Source organism: Synchiropus splendidus, chromosome 15, assembly GCF_027744825.2.
Source record: "Synchiropus splendidus isolate RoL2022-P1 chromosome 15, RoL_Sspl_1.0, whole genome shotgun sequence".
Taxonomy (NCBI): Eukaryota; Metazoa; Chordata; class Actinopteri; order Syngnathiformes; family Callionymidae; genus Synchiropus; species Synchiropus splendidus.
The window spans coordinates 10699319-10718336 of NC_071348.1; the positions used below are offsets into that span (position 1 = coordinate 10699319).

At 42.0% G+C, this 19018-nt stretch overlaps 1 protein-coding gene across 1 annotated transcript in view; it reads left to right on the forward strand.

Annotated features, from left to right (window-relative positions):
* nbas (NBAS subunit of NRZ tethering complex) overlaps positions 1–19018 on the forward strand; it is a 146667-nt gene that overhangs the window by 73891 nt on the left and 53758 nt on the right. Inside the window, exons 39-43 of the mRNA XM_053886996.1 lie at positions 518–641; positions 5241–5317; positions 5525–5662; positions 14412–14635; positions 15482–15592. Of these exons, the coding sequence (XP_053742971.1) occupies positions 518–641; positions 5241–5317; positions 5525–5662; positions 14412–14635; positions 15482–15592 (674 nt within the window). The remainder of the gene's footprint in view (positions 1–517; positions 642–5240; positions 5318–5524; positions 5663–14411; positions 14636–15481; positions 15593–19018) is intronic.

Genomic DNA, 19018 nt, shown 5'->3' on the forward strand with positions numbered 1-19018 from the left:
AAAACGAAAAGTCAGAGAAATAAAAGTATGACCTTTACGCCTACAAAACAGCCGCCTCTGGCTGTGACTTGCCTTGTCCTCAGAGACACAAATCATGCACCTAGCTACAAGACCGGACATGGGGGGGAAACAGAAAAGACCGATAGATCTCGACTCATGACATTTTAATGGTCCCTTCGAAATCCCTTCCAACTATAAATTTCCACTCCTCATCCATCTTCCTTCAACCGTCCACCAATAACAGCTCTCTTCGTCCGCCTGTCAGCGAGCAGGCTGATCAATGACATCGGTTTTCGCCTTAATAGCTTCAGTAGAGTTTGTTTGAAGGAAGGTGTGGCCTTTTTTTAGGGGGAATCTCAGAATGGATTGTGAGCAATTCATGTCATGTTCAAAGCTAAAGGCTTTAGTTTGATTAATTTGTGCACTCAATTGAACTGTCACACCTCCATCTCTATGTTGTTGTGATCATTCTTTTTGATCTGGTGTCTAATCGCCTTCTCCTCTCTGCTGCATTCAGAGTACTGATGTGTATTCTTCCTGCAAAGACGTGCCACCGGAGAACTTTGCAGAGGTGTTGTTGAGGACTGGCAAGTTGACAGAGGCCAAGACGGAGGGAGAAACTTTGTTCCCAGCAACAGAAGGTTTGTCTGTCCGTCCCTTTTAAATATCCTCAATTTAAATCTCAATTGAATTTTTGTGTTAACTAAGCTGCCCCGGGGTGTGAGTGTCGTTTTCTCAATGTGCCCTGCGATTGACCAGCGATTATGGCCAGAAACCCCTCTGTTTTGATCCTGCTCTTTGAGCTGCATTGCAGCTTTGGCTCGGTCCTCCAGGGTCTGATGGGTGTTGTACACTCCTGCATCTTTTATGAACGAACAGGTTGACATGTTGGTCAATGCGCTGTCTCTGAGGAGTTGTGGTATTTACAGAGTGCAGTTTGTTGCCATCTTCTTCCCACTACTCCCCCTGTACCTCCTCTCTTTGCTCCCCATCTGTCTAGCAGTGTGTTGGTAAGTAGTGGACAGGGGCACGGCATGCACAGAATAGCCCTACATTGATTCATTAATGAACACTCATGCAGCTCACTGCAACAGTAAATAACGGCGCATGACCGTGGCTATAGCAGAGAGATAGCATCGAGTCAAAACATCAAGGCCGTGCTGCGTGATGGATTGCAGCTGCCTGCCAAAATCAATGCTATGATAAAAATAAAGCTCCAGTTGGAGTTTTGAGCGATGATGCCCATGATGCACAAGAGTCACATCGGTACATGACAATTAGCTCACGCATAGTCAAGGAAGATCGCTGTGAAATGTGTCTCACTTAACAGGTCAGTATAGAATGACGTGTTGTGAAAGAGAAACAACACCCTGGCTATTGGCTGTCCTCATAAAAACACTGTCCTTTACGAATGTAAATAAGCTTCCTTCACCTTGGACAGGTACAGTATCTGTCTTTCTGTCTGTCTGTCTGTCTGTCTGTCTGTCTGTCTGTCTGTCTGTCTGTCTGTCTGTCTGTCTGTCTGTCTGTCTGTCTGTCTGTCTGTCTGTCTGTCTGTCTGTCTGTCTGTCTGTCCGTCCGTCTGTCCGACTGTTCTCCAAGTCCATTGCGTAGTCCTATGTAGCTCCTCCATAATGACTGAAGCTTGCCCACCTGAAGCCCACTATGCATGAGGTTTGATCTTTTTGGTGATGCTCTTCATCCGAAGGTCCTTTGGTGGGCAGAATGCCCCTTTCTCTGAAAAACATGACAGAATGGTCTTTGACTTGCCGTTTGCAAATCAGTGGGATTATTCTCCTCACCACTCAACACTCAACATTCCTCAATTCATACCTTTCATGCACCCCATTTTTATTCACTGATAGCTTTGCAAATCCTTTTTTTGAGTCTTCCAGGTTTTTTTTTTTTTGGCTAGCAGCACTATCACTCTTGTCATACTGCTCTCTGCATCCTCCACGGCCACGGTTTTGTACTCTAACTGAGCTTCGCCGTTAGATGCACGCTAAATCCAGCAAGACTTCTGCATGCTGTCCAACCCACAACAACTCTAATCCAGATTTGACTTGACCATCTGGCTCAGTATCCATATTGACCCTACAAAGCAGTGACCAACTCCTGAAAATCTGATGGCAAATGAGCGACAGATATTGACCATCATGCACTTTGCTGAACTCATCCCAACACGCAGGTCGTTGTGATCGGAATTCTTCCTCGACAAACACAGTCCATGTGTGTTTGGACTGCGATTAGGAGAGCGTAATATACCCTGTCTCTCTGGGCATCCTTTGTGGGAGTGTTGGGTGTTGTAACTGCTAATAGAGGGGATTAAGTCTCCACTATACTGTTCCCACAGTCTGCATAACTATAATAATTCTTGTTCAATGAGGTCTATCTGGCTTCTTCATGTGCTTTTTCTGTGGAAAATACAATTCTCAGCATCTGTGAGGTGTGGATAGCTATTAGCCCAGTGGCTCCAGAATAGCTGTTTGGACATGCCGTGGCACAGCAATTGGGCCACATGGAGAGGAACCAGATGACTCAAGTAATTCACCTTGTTTGATCCTGCACGCTATTCTCCTCTCGGAAACACCATGGGGAGGTGTAAGAAGGATGTCCAGGGCGCCTTACTTGCCCTGCTGCAGTGGATGGATGAATGAAGGGCCATGCTTCCATTTATAGCTCAATACTTCATAGACTGAACTTCGGCTGGACAATAATCAGTTGTTCTTTCAACTCTGCCAGCTCAGGTGAAAGAGTAATAAGTCACCGCCTCACCATTCTGCTTAAAAGTGGCCCCGATTTAGCTGACGCAGGAGCTCCACTGTGTGTGTTTGTGTGCACACAAAACTAGTGGATCAACCACACACACCGAAGCATACGCACCAACTTCTCTAGCTTATCGTTCCCTCTTTTTTTTTTCTTTCTCAATCCGGCAAGATTTCTGTGCGCTTTTAAGTCAGCGTTATCTGTTTCTCTCTTCTACTCACTCCGTCTTTGTAAGTCTGCGCGTGTGCATGTGTGTGTGTGTGTGTTTACCCCTCTGGTAATTCCTGCCCCGATCGTATCACTAGCTTTACAGAGGCGTGTAATCAGCTCATTCTGAGGTGTAGCTCATTGAAACCCGGAGGTTAGGAGAGGAGGGGAGTGAAAAACGAGTCAAGGGAAGAGGGTGGGCACTGTGCTTGAAAGAGCCGCTACAACTGTGTAAACTGCAGCATCATTCCTCCCAAGCAAATACACACCCAAGACTTCAAATCTTTGGAGAGTTTGATAGTATCTATATACATGCTTAAACGGCTAAAGAAATGGGGCCTGGGGGCATACCACATTTCTCTCTTCTGAAGAATTTTTTTCAACAAACACAGACAGCAGCTGTCATCCTTAAACTTTAGAAAGCAAAGTGATTGTCTCTGATCATATGTCTGGGTATGTTGTGGCCTCTGGGTTTGCAACGTGGGAAGAAAGCCATCATCTCGAGGCCTTAAGCTCTGTCTAGACTCCGAAATTCCATCAGCCTTCCCAACAACAAAAAGCAGTTACCATGCCCCAAATCCATAGATGTTGATAGAAACAATCCTGTGTTCTCAGTGTAGAAGCACCAAGACAAAAGCTCATCTTCCTGGTCGTGATTTAGGGCTTGCTGCAGGTGTAATTAATATATTTTTAGTTATCATGAAATAGAATGGTAAAAACTTCGGAAGCCACATCTGCACTGGCCTTCTCATTTTATCTAAGTGAAAGTGAGTCTCGCTCAGTGTCAACAGGTTTCTAGTCAGGGTGTAACTCTGCCTATGTTTTTAGTTTTTAGTTTTTTTTTAATTATTAATGTTATTATTATTATTATGACCAGACGTCCCATATACGTGCAGTATTTCTTAAAGTTTCAGAAAGTAAGATATAATCTCAATAGACCTGAACTTCTGCTGGATGTAACCTCAACTACTTCCTAGCCGAGTATTCTCCTGACTCCAGGGTTCATGTACAGTATATTGTACCATTTACATGGGATGCAAAAGTTTTTTTCTTTTTAAAGAATCATCGGATCATTGCCTTTCTAACTGTGTGGTAAAATTCCTATAGGAGGATGGTGTCAGTCAAATAGTGGGTAGCTCAGTGGGTGGAAGGTATGACTGTGGTGTTGAACATCAGGGGTTTGAATCCTGCTGTGGTAACCACTGTGGGCCCGTAGGCAAAGACCTTGGTGCTCATGCCGAGATCATTGTATGCAGGTCTGGAGGAATTTATCACCTTCAACAGAATATGGTGTGGTTTCACTGTAATACAGGTTTTCCGGTTCATCTACTGTATGGGTTCCTGCTGAAACATAAACCTTCCTGCCTAAATGCATCACATGTCTAGAAGTCATTCTGGGTGTATATTATGTATTTTTACCATTTTACTGTTTCAGTTCATAAATTACTGACTGATTTTACACATCCCCAGCGCAATAATCAAGTTGTTGTATAAGCCGTGGGGTCAGACCACAAGAAAAACATAGTGCCTTATTGTTTAGTCTGGAAATGACTTGCTTACATAATGTTAATGACGAGCAATTGTTATTAACAATTTTTAGTGACCATTCAAGGGCAAACTATTCAGGCTTAGCATGATGCAAATCAGTGCATTATAAAGGATAATTACAGGCTAATATGTTGCTAATACACATATGAATTACTGATTTTTTTATGGTAATATATCTCCCCGAAACTAAAGTGTAAGTGCAAAAGAACAAATCTGATTCAGCTTTCTCTTCAGTAATCTCAGTAATACATTTTTTTAAATGGTAAAGAGACATTATGGAGCCTCTGTATCAATCATATACCCCCAAGTCAATGTCTGTGTCTAAGTGAATTTAACATCTAACTGCACTGTAAGTTTCATCTGGGCAGCTCTTGTTAAAAGTTGGCATGCTCCGGAACTAGTGAATTATTCATGCTTTCCGTACTATGATCGGTACGCTCGCAGCTGCTCACGCTCCAAAATAACAGCAAGGCGTGCAAACAGAAGCGAGCAGATGGACACAACACGAGGGATTTTTATGACGCTTCTCGACCTTGTCTGTCGTTCGACTCCTATTTACACCTGTTTTCGGTGGAGTCTGAAGTGTGTTCGGACTGCCACTGTCATCAACATTCACCAAACGTAGGATGAGAGTCGTCCAAAAGCAGTGTGTCGGCCGTTAATCCTGAGTACTTAAATCCTTTCTTCCTTCTTGTGCTCTATCCCGCCATCCTCTCCAGTGTTGCTACAGCTGGCCAATGATGCATTTCCTCGGGACATGATGCTGGCACTGTCCTACTTACTCGCCCTGCCTCAGGTAGGTGGACACTGCACGCTCAACTTACACGAACCCTTCTGATATAAACCCTGCACTTACTTCCTGATTCTTTTTTTTTCGATTAGGAACTGAAACTTCATGATTATAAATAGCTCTATTTTTGGTCTGTCCTGACTTGGACCAATCTAGCCTTGATTTGTCCTTGAATGTCTTCAGACTTTTTCGTTCTTGTGTCTGTGGCTGCAGGTACTGGATGCCAATAAATGTTTTGAGAAACAATGCCACTCGGCCTTGTCCCTGCAGCTGGCCTCGTACTACTACTCACTGCAAATATACACCCGACTAATGCCTTGCTTCGAGGACAAAAACCATACTCTGTACCAGGTAAGTGTTCATAGTACACCCAAGGCCTGACAGAGGAGGAGGGGGGTTGTGTTGGAACTGTACCTGTATAATGCAACTTTTTATAGGGAATTTAAAACCAACTTCTGTGAAAGGTTGGCACCAATTTTCCTCTCTCATTAAACCATTTCTTGGCAGTTCACCCTGTCACACATGAGGGGGGAAAAAGATTTTTTGCCAGAGTTACTGGAAAGCAGTGGTGGCAGTGACTTCGAAAATGAATTTGTTTTATCAATGGTTTATTTAATTGTGTAGCTCATATGAGTCTGGAAAAAAAACTGAATTTGCCATTATGGCTGGGAGAAATGGGAATGTTGAGACCAATTCATCTCAATGTTTCAACTTTTGACTTGTGAATCAACCTCCAACTAGCAAAGCAAAGCAGAGCACCGACCTCTGTGCTCATGTCCACCCAGATTGTACTTTTTTAAACCCAATATATTGCTCTCCATTTATTGGAAATGTTGTTGGTGACAGTCAGATAAGTTGAACAGCATGAGGCAGTAGCATTCTGGAACTCCTATGTATGACACACACGGTTACATGACCTCCTTGTTGGAGGTTATAAATGTCCTGCCATTACTCTGTACTTTCATACCAAACACATCTTGGTGACACTAGTGCGACTCGCACAAGAGCGAACGTTGGTTTTCCTTCTGACCCTCCTTCTCAAATCCCATTTAAGAAAGCTCAATCTGTGAAGGGGCAGTCTTGCAACTACTATGGATGCAATGCAAACAAAGAGTGGGGCACCACTGTCTCTCAGTCCATCAGATCTTGTTGAAGAATTCTCAGTCTCTTCACGGTAAAATCTTGGCTCTGATTGGCTCATTTGTCACCCAAACTCGTCATTTGTTTGCATCTGTGGCTTAGTTCATGAGATGACGTTGCAAAGCCCATTGGAAACTTTATCTATACCATTTTGTAACCGACAAACAAGTCATCTTAACGGATGATAGAAGCCAGACTTCCGAATCATTACAACGGCAACTAAAATGGATAGTTTACCGGTAAAAAAAAAAATCAAAGGACAGAAAGAAAGAATAAAGCCTGTCAGGATGAGGTTCAAATATGGTTCACTTTGATAGGTTTGTGTGAAAACACGAGCGCTCGGAGTCTCCAGATTAAATATAATTGGCCTGCTAATTTGTTGAGTGGCTGACATAACTCACAACTGGGAGGCTACATGAAAGAACTCAAAGACAAACATTGGATGGACAAAAACACCAGCGTGAATAGAGGGGAGAGTGCTGGGTTGATTGGTGGCGAATAGGAAAAATTATTCTGACCTTTTCCGTTGAGTGGGCCGCGGCTCTCGTGGGTTTTTAGCCCGCTCAGGTAGAAGCTGGAAAAATGTAATAAAAGAGGAGGACAGGAAGAGAACCTGCTTAAGAAGTGTATGAGTGTATCCCCCCCCCTCTGCGTTCAAGGTCAGGAATGTGCACAAGCACGCTTTTGACGTTCCATGACCTCTGTCATCCTGTGAACCTCAAACACATTAATGCTATATACAGTAGCTTAAATGTTTGCTTCGTATAGAAAACATTTCATTCGAAGCGAGACGTCGCACTTTGGTGAATCTCTTGCGACTTTGCCGTGTCTGTGAAATATTTGCATACTGACTCCGTGACAGAGACCACTGTATTTATGGAAGTATCCACTCCGGTCATTTTCAAAAGTTTCAGATTCAGGCGGATAGCGAACACTGCACCCGACTCCATAACAATGACGGATCCGTGTCGTGGTTTCAAAGGCGAGCTCGCTGATATCAGCTAATCATGATCGGCGATCATCCCTAGTTTCAACTGCTTCAACAAATGGTCATCAGACTCCTTTAGATGCCACTGTACTCTAAAATCCCAAGTATTTCAATAAAACTTACCACTTTAATTTAACTGAGAGCGCCCCCCAGTGATCTCCAAAAATGAGGACACTGTTTCACGAAGCTTTATCAGCCTGTCCCTAGCTTTCTCCACAGCTGCATCCTGTAAAGGTATTGAGGTTGTAAATTCTTTTTTTTTTTTTCTTTTTTTATACGTAAATATTTACATAAACTGCAGTGTAAATGATTGTCCTGTAAGAAGCATATCTGTGTGGGATCCTGTGTGAGAGCCAGGGATTCCACTTGCCTGTCTAGCTTTGTTGAATTAAGAAAGGGTGTAATTGAGGAGCTTTTTCTGTTGAGTCATCTGAGTTGGCTGATTCACCAAGCGATGAAATATAATCTGCACTAAATCAGGATCCGGCAGAAAATCGTTCAGTCATGAAAAACTGCATGTTTAAATTGCGCCTATGGAATCCAGAAGCAATGCATGTGAGTGAGTCTGATTTAATGAAGTATCTTTCAGAGTCCACTAGTATAGGGCTTTTCTCAACATCCTTTATTTTCCTTCCTTTTCCTTTTATTTTAGATCAGCTGTTGGTGGCGTTTAGAAATAGACAACACTGTCTTTCTACTACAGTTCCCATTGGGTCTGTCTTCCCCTCGTGATGCCTCATCCCAAGTCTCATCTCAGCGTTGTGTACTTCAAACGTTCCTGTTGTTATTTTAGCAGCCGCAACTTGTCTTTTCTTACAGGGCGAACGCTGAACAGCGTTTGATGTATTATTTCCAGATATGTATGACATGTTGGAGTATGTGTTTCACCCGTCTAAGATTCTTACTCTTAGCAATGCAAATGAGGCTTGGGAATGAGGAACATGTTCCTTCGCCTAAGTGCGCGTCTTTTTCTGTCTGCGGCATGTCTTAAGCTCAGTCTCTATGTGTTGTGACGGTGGGTGGTTTAATTCTCGTCGTGTGCGCCGTGGCATCTTAAGCTGTCTCCAAATGTGCCCACTGGCTTCCTGAAGAGCGACACCGCCTCAATAACTCGCTCACTTTCAATTCTCTTGTCACTGTCTCATAATTTCATAGCCAAGCAATAAGACACCCAAGACTCCAGCCACTGAAGTCATTTAGTTGCAAATAGAAATGCATTTCTCTCAGGGTTTACTTGAGGTGCCTGTGTTTTTAAAGTCACTCTCCAATGAAGAGCTCTGTGGGTTTGGTGCCAGATAGAAAACTCGACAGACTGGCTTTTGGGCTACCTTTTGTTCACAATCTCCCGTTTAATGCCTGACTGCCTAGTTCTATTTTTTCCAATAATTTCTTACTAGTTTAGAACCATAACTCCCCTATGGTGAACCTGATCTTGAACATTCAAACACCACCTGAAAGCAGCAGTCAGCACTTGGACCACCCAAAGACAGATCAGTTTCAACTACACGTACAGAACATTAAGTTAAGGTTCCTCCTATCTGCGACAGATCCTGAGATGTGTGAGATTTGTCTGTATCTGAGAGCGTCTCTCGGCTTCAAATCGAACAAACACGCACCTTCAGCTGAAACACAACCACTGGACGTATTTTTTAATACAATTTAGCTTTTATTAGATTGGACTGCCATCTTTTTAAGCCATTTGATAGGGTGTACTTGTAGTTAATTTCCTCTCATAACAATGTCGACAATAATATTGTTTATCGTATTGACCTGCAAACTGCGTTATTGCAGCAGTCCTAACTGAAAGTTGGTTTCACACTGCAAAAAAGGACGTCTAAAAAAGATATATATGGTATATATGTACTTGAAACAAGTGTAAGAAAGACCAGCAAGATAATTTCTCCTGACTAGATTTCTTGAAATGAGAAGTTTCTGGGGGGTTTAATTTGAAAATTACTTAAAATGTAACTTTTGGCAGTCCAAAAATAAGTATAATGTACAAAATTTTGATATAAAATAGCGGAAAATATCTGCTTTTTAGAGGATTTTGCTTAGATTATAACTTTTAACAGCCCGAAAATAGGTGAAATATTTTTTTAGATTTATGAATTGCCACTTTGCTATGGCTCAACATGCTTGAAATAATGAATGAATTAAGCTACTTGAGTTTGTTACTTAACCTGAGAGATGTCAAAAGACATATTTTAACTGTTATTTACCTCATGATTTACTTCAAGATTTCTTGTCTATTATAGACAAAAAACAAGGTTACACTTCATTTAAGATTTTAGTGGAGTTGAACACCAGAAATATATACTTTTGAAATTATTTATTTTATTTTTTTATTGCTAAGAACCGCATAATATTGCAGTGCAGATAACGATCCATATGCTGTAACCATACCCATCTCTCTCAAGTTTTAACCTGTTAAGTTGAAAAATATTACTTTTTTCTGTGTTTAATGTCATAGTCAAAAATCCACTTGAATGCTCAATAACTGCTGTATTGATATTGAAACTGTGACTTCATAGAGAAAGAGACAAAATCTCTGATTGCACATTGTGTTTTTTATTCTGCAGCCATAGAATCAAAATAAACTCAATCCCAGACCTCAACTTTGGCATGCGCCATGACTGATATGAAGCACAGGTTTTTACTTGGAGAGGTCTTGAGATAACTTTATCAGCTCGGCGATACCTTGCCAATACCACTCCTCCACTTTATTTCAAGACCTGTAATTGATCTCACTTTGAGTACAAACAATCACGCTTCGCTCTCCGACAAGGAGTTTACTTTTCCATTTTTCCCACAGACATAATAAGCACTTTTTGATATGCTCATGCGGGAAGTTTTCATTATACCATTTCAAGTGTCGTTTGTGGAATGAAGTCGCTCTTTACCATAATTGCTCCACTGATGGTGTTTACCAAAAAAAAGCAAAGCAGCCATTTTTATATAAATGTTGGTGTTCATTCACCTGAGCGTTTTAATGTTCAGTTATTTCTATGCGACGCAGGCGTATGCATCACGCTCAATTGTGGCTGCCTATGTGCAGCCACTTTATTGTAATGTGCTGAGTGAAGAGATTGAACATTTTCTCCAGCGTCTACCTTCCTTGCTGAGAATATTGATCTGGCGCGCACACACAAACACTTATGCTCATGAATCATACACAATCTGCAATTGACTTTAAGGTGCGTCATGCAGAAAATCTGCCTCACTCCAGGGGCATCTCATTACAACGTTTCATTTTCAAGGAAAAACCCACAAATCATAGTTAGATATTCTTTTTTCCCTCTCTTTACAAACTTAAATGGGCTCGGCGAAATGGAACAGGTTGTTCTTTCTTAATATAAACTCATTTTTCCAGTGTTTCCTGAAGGCAAGGTGGATGTTTACTTGTGTGAGTCAGGTTTAACAGAATGCTATTAAAACATCCCCCTGGAGGGTAGAAGATGGAACCGAACAGTGCCTTAAGAATCCTCCAAACAAAAGTTATAGTAGTTGCACCTCCTTTAGCAACTTCAGCATTATTTCATGCATGCATTAAATAAATGTTAATTAAAACTGCAGATGAACATAATTTGTATATGGAAATACAACTTTTTAAACTCTGTCTTTTTCAAACCTTTTTGGCATGAGTGGTGAGTGAACCACAGCTTGGAAAAACAGGCCTGCCCTTTTTGTTTAACAGAGTGGAACTTTCACTTTAGGCGGTTCGATGTCATCTTTGACTTGCCTGCAGCAGCTGCTGCAGTCTCCAGTGTCATAAAAGTTTGCTTTGAATATCCTCTAGGCCCCAGAAAGTCCGGAGATGAGAGATTATATTTCTGAGAATATCCATCCATACACTCTGCCGAAGGGGTCACTATAGAGAAGTTATCCATGGCTCAAAAAACAGCACAGGAGGTCCCAGTTGAAGAAATGTCCTTATTTCCCTCATGTTGCTCAACAATGTTTCCTGTGGTAAATCTCGCTGACAAGATTTAAAAGAGGTGCCTCCACCCCAGTCTGCAAGTCCAGAGCTAGATCCAGACATCTTACTCTTGAGGCGCTATATATTGACTGTTCTCAGGTGGACTTTTCGTTCAAAAGTGACATGGAAGTCACCCCATGCCGGTAGTTGCACTATTTACTTCTGAGACCTTCATTTCACGAACAAATGGTTCTCATAAGGATAAAGGTGGGATACCTTATGGATGTTGGAGGTCCTCCCTCAGATGAGAGAGTTCAAGTTACTTTTTTCAGGACGAAGAAGAAAAAACATTTTTATCCCTCATCAATTTCTATTTCAAATTTTGGATATTGGCTAGTTACATGACTTGGTCTTGGTTTTCCGTCACTGAAGGATGAAGTACAGCACTGTGTTGCCTTTTGCCGTACAGTGACTCACTGAGGCCAATAAATCTCCTCAGAAAGGAGTGCTGATCAGCATGCCATCCCCTTTACATCCACACATCTCCAGTGCTGCCTGTGTTTATGCTGGTTCTGCAGTGTAATCACAAACAACAGCCGACCTTGGACCACCGTGCCAAGTCCCTGTTGTTAGATTGACTGGCATAATGAGTCAGACTGAATAACCTCATCACAGAAACTGCACTAACGATTTTGCTTCTTTGAACAAATCGTGCACTTGTACAAATTGCACCCTTGTAACACCATCATTAGAGGTGTATTCTCCCCCCTCTCCCCCCCGGGATCCCTGCGGAAGGGTCCCTATTAGCCAAATATGCTCTCTAAATGCAGCGTCGCAGTTGAGTGAGTGTGTTTAGAGTCGCAGCAGTCTCTAACCCCATCATTAGATGCACTGGCTTGACTTTGCTAAGTTACTCCTGGGCCTTTTGCTTGTCCTTTTGCTTGCGGTATATTTTGTCACTCAATGGGCAGCATGACCCTCAGCACCACCCTCTGCATTAATATAGTGATCGCTCTCTCTGTGAAGGAAAAAAAAGATGAAATGCTTTGTTTCTCGCGCTCTTACATTCCTCCTGATTAGGTGCACATTTTGTTTACACCATTTGCAGCGTAAGTGCTAATGAGGCCACGGGCTGTATAGCTAAGTGATAAGCACGACATAAATATAACTCATTAAGATCATTAGTGGCAAACTCTTCCAAGACGGGAGGCATGTTTGTTTCTGCGCAACCACCATGGATCCGCTCCACGTTCAGCGACACAGTGTGATAAATGAGGTTGAGCACTTTGTGTGCACGGAGGGAATCAAGTGCCTGTAACCATGATATGAACAGTTGAAACAGGATTTTAACTCATCGAAGGATTCCGATCTTTTGAGAAGGCACCGTCGTGGTCATCATGACTTATTTACTTATAGAGTTGCTTAAACCTCTCCCCTTTTTCCCCCTAATGTTCTGGACTAGTCATGGGCCGATGAGGCTTTATGAAACAGTGTCCACATTTTCTGATAACAATAGATGGCGCTCATCAACTTTCATTTCGAAAGGAAAAATTACAATTGTTCTCAAAACGTATTCCATAGCAAATCTGAAAAAAGGAAAAAAAACTGTTATTGTGAATTCATTTTTTGTTTCAAAAGCAAATTCCATTGCTGTACTAAATTATTAAAATTCTTATTATCCCATGTTTGAATTCTGAAACAAGAGGTTTCCCCCACAGAAAACATGAGGCTTTACTCCAGTGCAGCTTCAGTGAACTTTTAAGGTCCCCCCTTGTTTCCTTTGATTTCTTCTCCTATCTCTTGTGTCCCATCTGTTTCACATTTCAGCGACAAACTCCTCAAGTGACATTTACAAACACATGTAAACACACATGCTGAGAGTAGAGAAATACTCAATGATGCCAACACAAACTCCCACAAGGCTCCAGCAGCTACGATTAGCTTACCTAATTATGATCAACGAATGAACAATCTCACCCTGCGGGGCACCAATTTCCAAAATGCCAAAAACGCGAGTCATGTCGATGAGAAAGATGACATCCATAAATGCGTCGTACTTCCCCAAAAGCCTGAATCCAAATATAAACTCTGGTCTGTTTGGGGCTGAAAAGATTTATGGAATGACTTTACGTCGTGGCCATCAATCTTCCACGACTGCCCTCCCCTCCTGATCATTTTTGCCTATTTAAATCACATCCATTTTTTAAGTGACTCATTAGTCTGTCAGTGGAAGCAGTGGAAGTTTTTCATACCACACAGTTCAGAGCAACAGCAACTCAGCGTGTGACAGTGTTTAATGACACATTTGCATTTAGCCCTGATGTCCTCCAGTAATAAGAAATGAGCTTTTCATCTGAAGAAATATAGCACCTCACGACGCTGATCTTCATTCCTGTCTGGGACTCTGTTGACCTTCATCTATGGCCCTGAATATTGGGGCTTTATTTAACACGATATTTAACTCACCACTCTCCGTGTTGTTTACATCTATTCAGTACATCTGCCAGTAACTGGTTTAAACTCGGTAACTCGGCTGACGATAATTTTGAGTTCATATTTAACCCTTTCATTTCCATCTTTACCACGATAGAGCAAATCTATGACCTTTGAACTTAATATATGCATGTATAACTGTTGCATGGTCTTTAAATATAGTCAACACACACCAATGTATGCCGTGTCAGGTGCTTATGAATGGATTGTAGCTGCTTGAAGTTAAGCAAATGTGGATCCATGAGCGGCACTGCAAGCACTAAAAATGTTCTTAACAGTATAAGACGAAAATGCTTGTGCATATTGATAACTGTTTTAATGGACAGTAAGTAGACTTCAATTATTTCCAGGTGGGTATCCTAATGTTCATTGTATTTGTATCAATTGGTGTTGGCTCATGAGAGTTTTCATGAGTGCAATTGAAGTGTGTAGTATAGCATTTAAGTCTGCCGTGGGGAGTAATTACATTTGAAAGGTATAGGCCTGGAATGTTTTCTAATGTGATGCCGTCTGGGCTGTCGAGTCTTCTTTTGAAATTTAAATGTCAACGCTTTTTTTCACAGGCGGATCCGAAAGAGTTGATCCGACTGGTGACGCAGCACGTGTCCTCGTATTCCAACTGGCCAGAGGAGTTGCAGAAGCTGATCAGTCAGCTGAAGGTGTACAACGAACGGCTGACCGACTTCACCCAGGCCCAGGTCCTGCAGGGTTTGGGCAGAGGGGTGGACGTGCAGCGCTTCAGCTCCGATTCAGATTACAAGAAGGAGACCATCCTTGGACTGGCGGAGTGAGTGCGCACCAAAAATCTGCTAAAACACTGCCTAGTTTATTAGCTTAACCCCGGAGTGTGAAACTGGTCCTCAAAGAGCCGCAGTGAGTGCAGACATCATTTGAAATGATTTATTTTAGGGAACTTAACCCTAAGCTTTAATAATAAGGGAACTCAACTGGTCTGTTGTCCCTTGATTTACCAGGTGATTCGTGTCGCGTCATGAACCAGTGGTCATGTGATGTAGGGTGAGAACTCTTGGAGTCCCCTATGTGCGTAGGTACCTGGGTGCCACCCTAGCAAAGTATACCGGGCCATGTCCCACTGGAAGGTGACCCTGGGGTAGACTCACGACATAAACAGAAATATCTGTATCTTTCCCTTGTATCCACTATGTGGGCCCATTCAGTTCAATCAGGATCTACATCATTTGGTGACAGTTGTTAAACAGAACTAAAGCTAACTAGAAAAGCAATAATTGTATTGCCAGGTTTGAAGGTTGAATTTGAGATGGCCTTGGAAGTGTGCCATGTCTTATCGCTGTGACACTTGGTGGGACTTTTAAAGACACACAGTGAAGTGTTGTCATTTAAAAATAGAGCTTCTACCAGTGCCAGTGTTGGAGACACTGTGAAACTAATGCTTATAACTTCAATTTTTGGCGAGAGGATCTTCAGCAAACAAGTTGTTGTCATCAAATCTGATGGATTTTTCTTTCAACAAACGATACAGGTAGATCTCTTATGTCCCCCTCCTAGCCTTTTGACCCACACATGCTCTAATGGAAATGCCTCCATGGCTATACTGCATATACATTTGAGTGGGAGTGTTGTACACTGGGATGTAATTATTCTGTCTGTTTAGGACACTGGATGACAGCGTGTACAAGATCTCGGTGTCTCTGGCGAAGCGCTACGGTGTTCCTCTGTGGGAGGTCTACATGACTCACCTCGAGTTCCTCTTTACGGACAGCGGGTACGAGCACACTCACACGCCATATGCTGAACTTCCTGACCTCTATATGTGAATGCAAATTCTCTTCATGTATATTTGCAAACGTATGCGATTTGTCCTTTGATAAAATCAATAATTTCATCTGTGAAAGTAAGTAGATTGACACTGGGATTCACAATAATAAAAAATAAAGTTTGCTATTTAAAGGGATATTTAAGTGTTGATCTTGGGATCACAAATGAAGACATTGCGTTCATGGTCTTTGACATCTGAAATGCACAGTTTTACTCCATTAATTATTCAACATCCGACATCTGCCTTGCACTGGCTTTACAGGGTTCTTCATTTATTTATGATTCCAGTTTATACGACATCCATCTACGATTCTTAAATCAATGTTCATATTGTGGATGCTTCCAAGTCCAGAATATAGTATCGCTATATTTCACTGCCTTGACAGGGTCCTGAGATTTCAGCTAAAACACATACACACAGAGATGCGGCTGTTTTAAGAAGGCTGTAATTTATTGCTAAATGAGCCCATAAAGCATTTCCTTATATCTCAATGTGGCAGGGGGCATTCATCACTGACACGCACTACTGCTCTGAAGGCCTTCTATGAAAACATAGGACGATGCTGCACAAATATGTGACTGTGAAGTCAAATCAATTATTTGTTACCTGAATAACTGCTTTGCACTTATAAACACTGACTATCTTTCATCACCGGATGAAGAAAAGTCTCTATAAAGTGCTTGTTTATTTTCGCATATACACCAAAGATGGGTGGATGGTGAATATGAGGAGGATGATGCCGTCACAGTGTCCAAGCTCATACAATAAATTCAGTACAAAGTTTGTCCCCAAATAATGCATTATCAAGTCATGTTTTCGTGAGCACAGAAAAGCATATAGTCATCCACAAATATCAGAAAGTTATTTTTCAGTCACATTGATTTGACCTCACGTACAAAACAAAATCCCAAATTACCTAATCTGGTACCAAACAATCACCCCACATTTGAAACTTCACGGCTCAGAGCACTGCAATTTGCTTCCCAGGCCGCCGTCATCCGTGGCTCTTTCACCAGTCGTTCTTCATCTTCCAGCAGATCAATGTTTTTTTTTTCCGTGATGCGAGACAAATAATCCTCAGTGGCACATTTCCATCTGACTCATCCTCGAGATGTGTCTGGCTGTGAGCCTAATGAATGACGCTCGAAATATGTAGGACGAGGATTCGAGGCTTCATCTGAACGCTTAATTTTGTGACCTCATCCTTCACACGTAAAGTGTCTCTGCAGGCGATGAAGTTAACTTTGCCAGCCTCTTTCCGAACTTCAGTCTGTAGTCACGTGGTGCAGTTCTGTGACGCTGTAATTGTAACACAGCATATCTTTTTTTGCAGGATGCATCCATAATTAATTTAATCCCCCCAAAATTTGGGAAAGTGTTGGCTACCATTTACACTTACAAGCACTCCCAAGTAGTTGTGCTCCTAATTATTCCTACCTCTGTTTATGTCATAACATGGCACGTGGTGGGTCTTGATCTACTGCTCCAGTTTTTCACAATGCCATCCACCTCAATGAGATTGCTGAGAAGCAACCCCACAGTATTATGTTTCTCCCTCCCGTGCTGGACAGTTGGCATCATCTTCTTTGGTTTGAAAGCTTCATCCTTGCTTTGACAAATGTAAACAAATGTCTTTGGCTCCCGAGAGCATGATCTTTACGTCACCCGATTGAATTGACACCCACAACCGTCCACATCCAGGCAACCATTGCCGGAATAGTACCTCATTGGATGACATTGTCAAGTGCAACACTACATCCTTATACTCGGATCACATCGGCTCAATCAGCAAAGTTGTAATCCTAATCATACATCTGCAATAGTTGAGAAATAGCTTGAGAACAACCTGGTCAGTGGTTTGAAGTGGCCAAGCCAATGCCCTGACCTCAGCCCCATATGACATCTCTTGAGGGACCTGGTGATAATTTGAGTCTAGGGCTGTACCACAATCCCAGGGGAAGCATGACATTGAAAGGAGATTTTTCTGTTGTTTTTGTAGAGGTAGTCAATTGGGTCCTGTGGTGTTAATGGAGGACCATTAACAACTTAGAAGCACAACTGTATGTCCATTGACACAGTGAGAAGACGTCGGAAAATAGACTCCGAATTGCATAGAACAAACCATCCTCAATCCAATATATTCAGCCTTCAGTGTTGTATGTTGACGCATTCGCTTTTCAATTGAAGCATTATGTTCCGCGGCACATCCTGTGCAACGCAACGCATAAAAGAAAGACGGCGGTTTGGGCTGGGTAAGCCATCCTTGTATCATCCTGGTTTCAGTCACGGTGACTACCATCCTGTCAGTGAAGAAAGCTACTGAACGACTCCCCCGCACCTTGTAGGTAGCAGTGACATTGCAGGACACAACCTCTCTCCAAAAACAAGAAGAATCTGATACAAATATCTTTGGATTTTATTACTAGGATTCAGCATGCTTCTTCTGGGATTGAGGCCCTCGCCTGGGTTGTTTAGATAATTGAAAGTGCATGTTCCATACAACAAACAAAAATGGCTAAAATTTGTTTTCATCCGACTTCGCCGTGTCTGATTTTCGTACATCTGTTCATCATAACTGACTCATTCGACTGTGTCCACTTAGTTTATGTTGTTTAATTAGTACCAAGGCATGATACCATGAAGCACAACACATGTCACTCTTATATTCGATGCCACGTCCGTCTCCATTTAATCAATTTCCCACACTGCGTTGTTTCCACTTGGTGTTGAGAACCAGACATAAATGTCTCCAGAAGAGAACACAGCAATCCAGAACAACCTATTTTACTCATGATTTGATCTTGAAAGTGTAAAAAAAAAACCCCAACCACCTGATTCTAACTTTCATAAATCTAAACAACCATGTGAATAATAATCATCTTTGTTCCACCAAACCCCCCCTGAGGTTGTGTTTGTGCAATTATGTATGCTTCTGTATTTAACACTGTTAGATGCTTCGTTTAGTTTCTTTGGACATGGTGGAAGAGACATCTAACGGAATATGGTAATGTAAGATGGGGAGGAAGAAAAACGATGAGACAGTAGAGAAACACCAGCGCCAACAGGATTAAATCGTTTTCCCAACGCTCCGGCTTTTGAAATTAACAAGAACAGATTGTAATGAGAAGCTCCTCATATTACTTCCGCATGAGCATGAGCATGAGCACAACAGAGATAAAGTGGGAAGTTGTGTTGCGCAGCATTAAAGTGAGCGGCGGCAAAGCAACCATGTGCTGTTCCTCTTGTACTTTTTTTTTTCTTCCTTTGTTTAGCAGAAATGGGCAGTGGACACTAATTGAAAACTAGCAAGCAGTTGTAAACAAAACATGCAGTAACAGGTTGCAGAAGCTACAACCACCAGGTCAAGGTTTT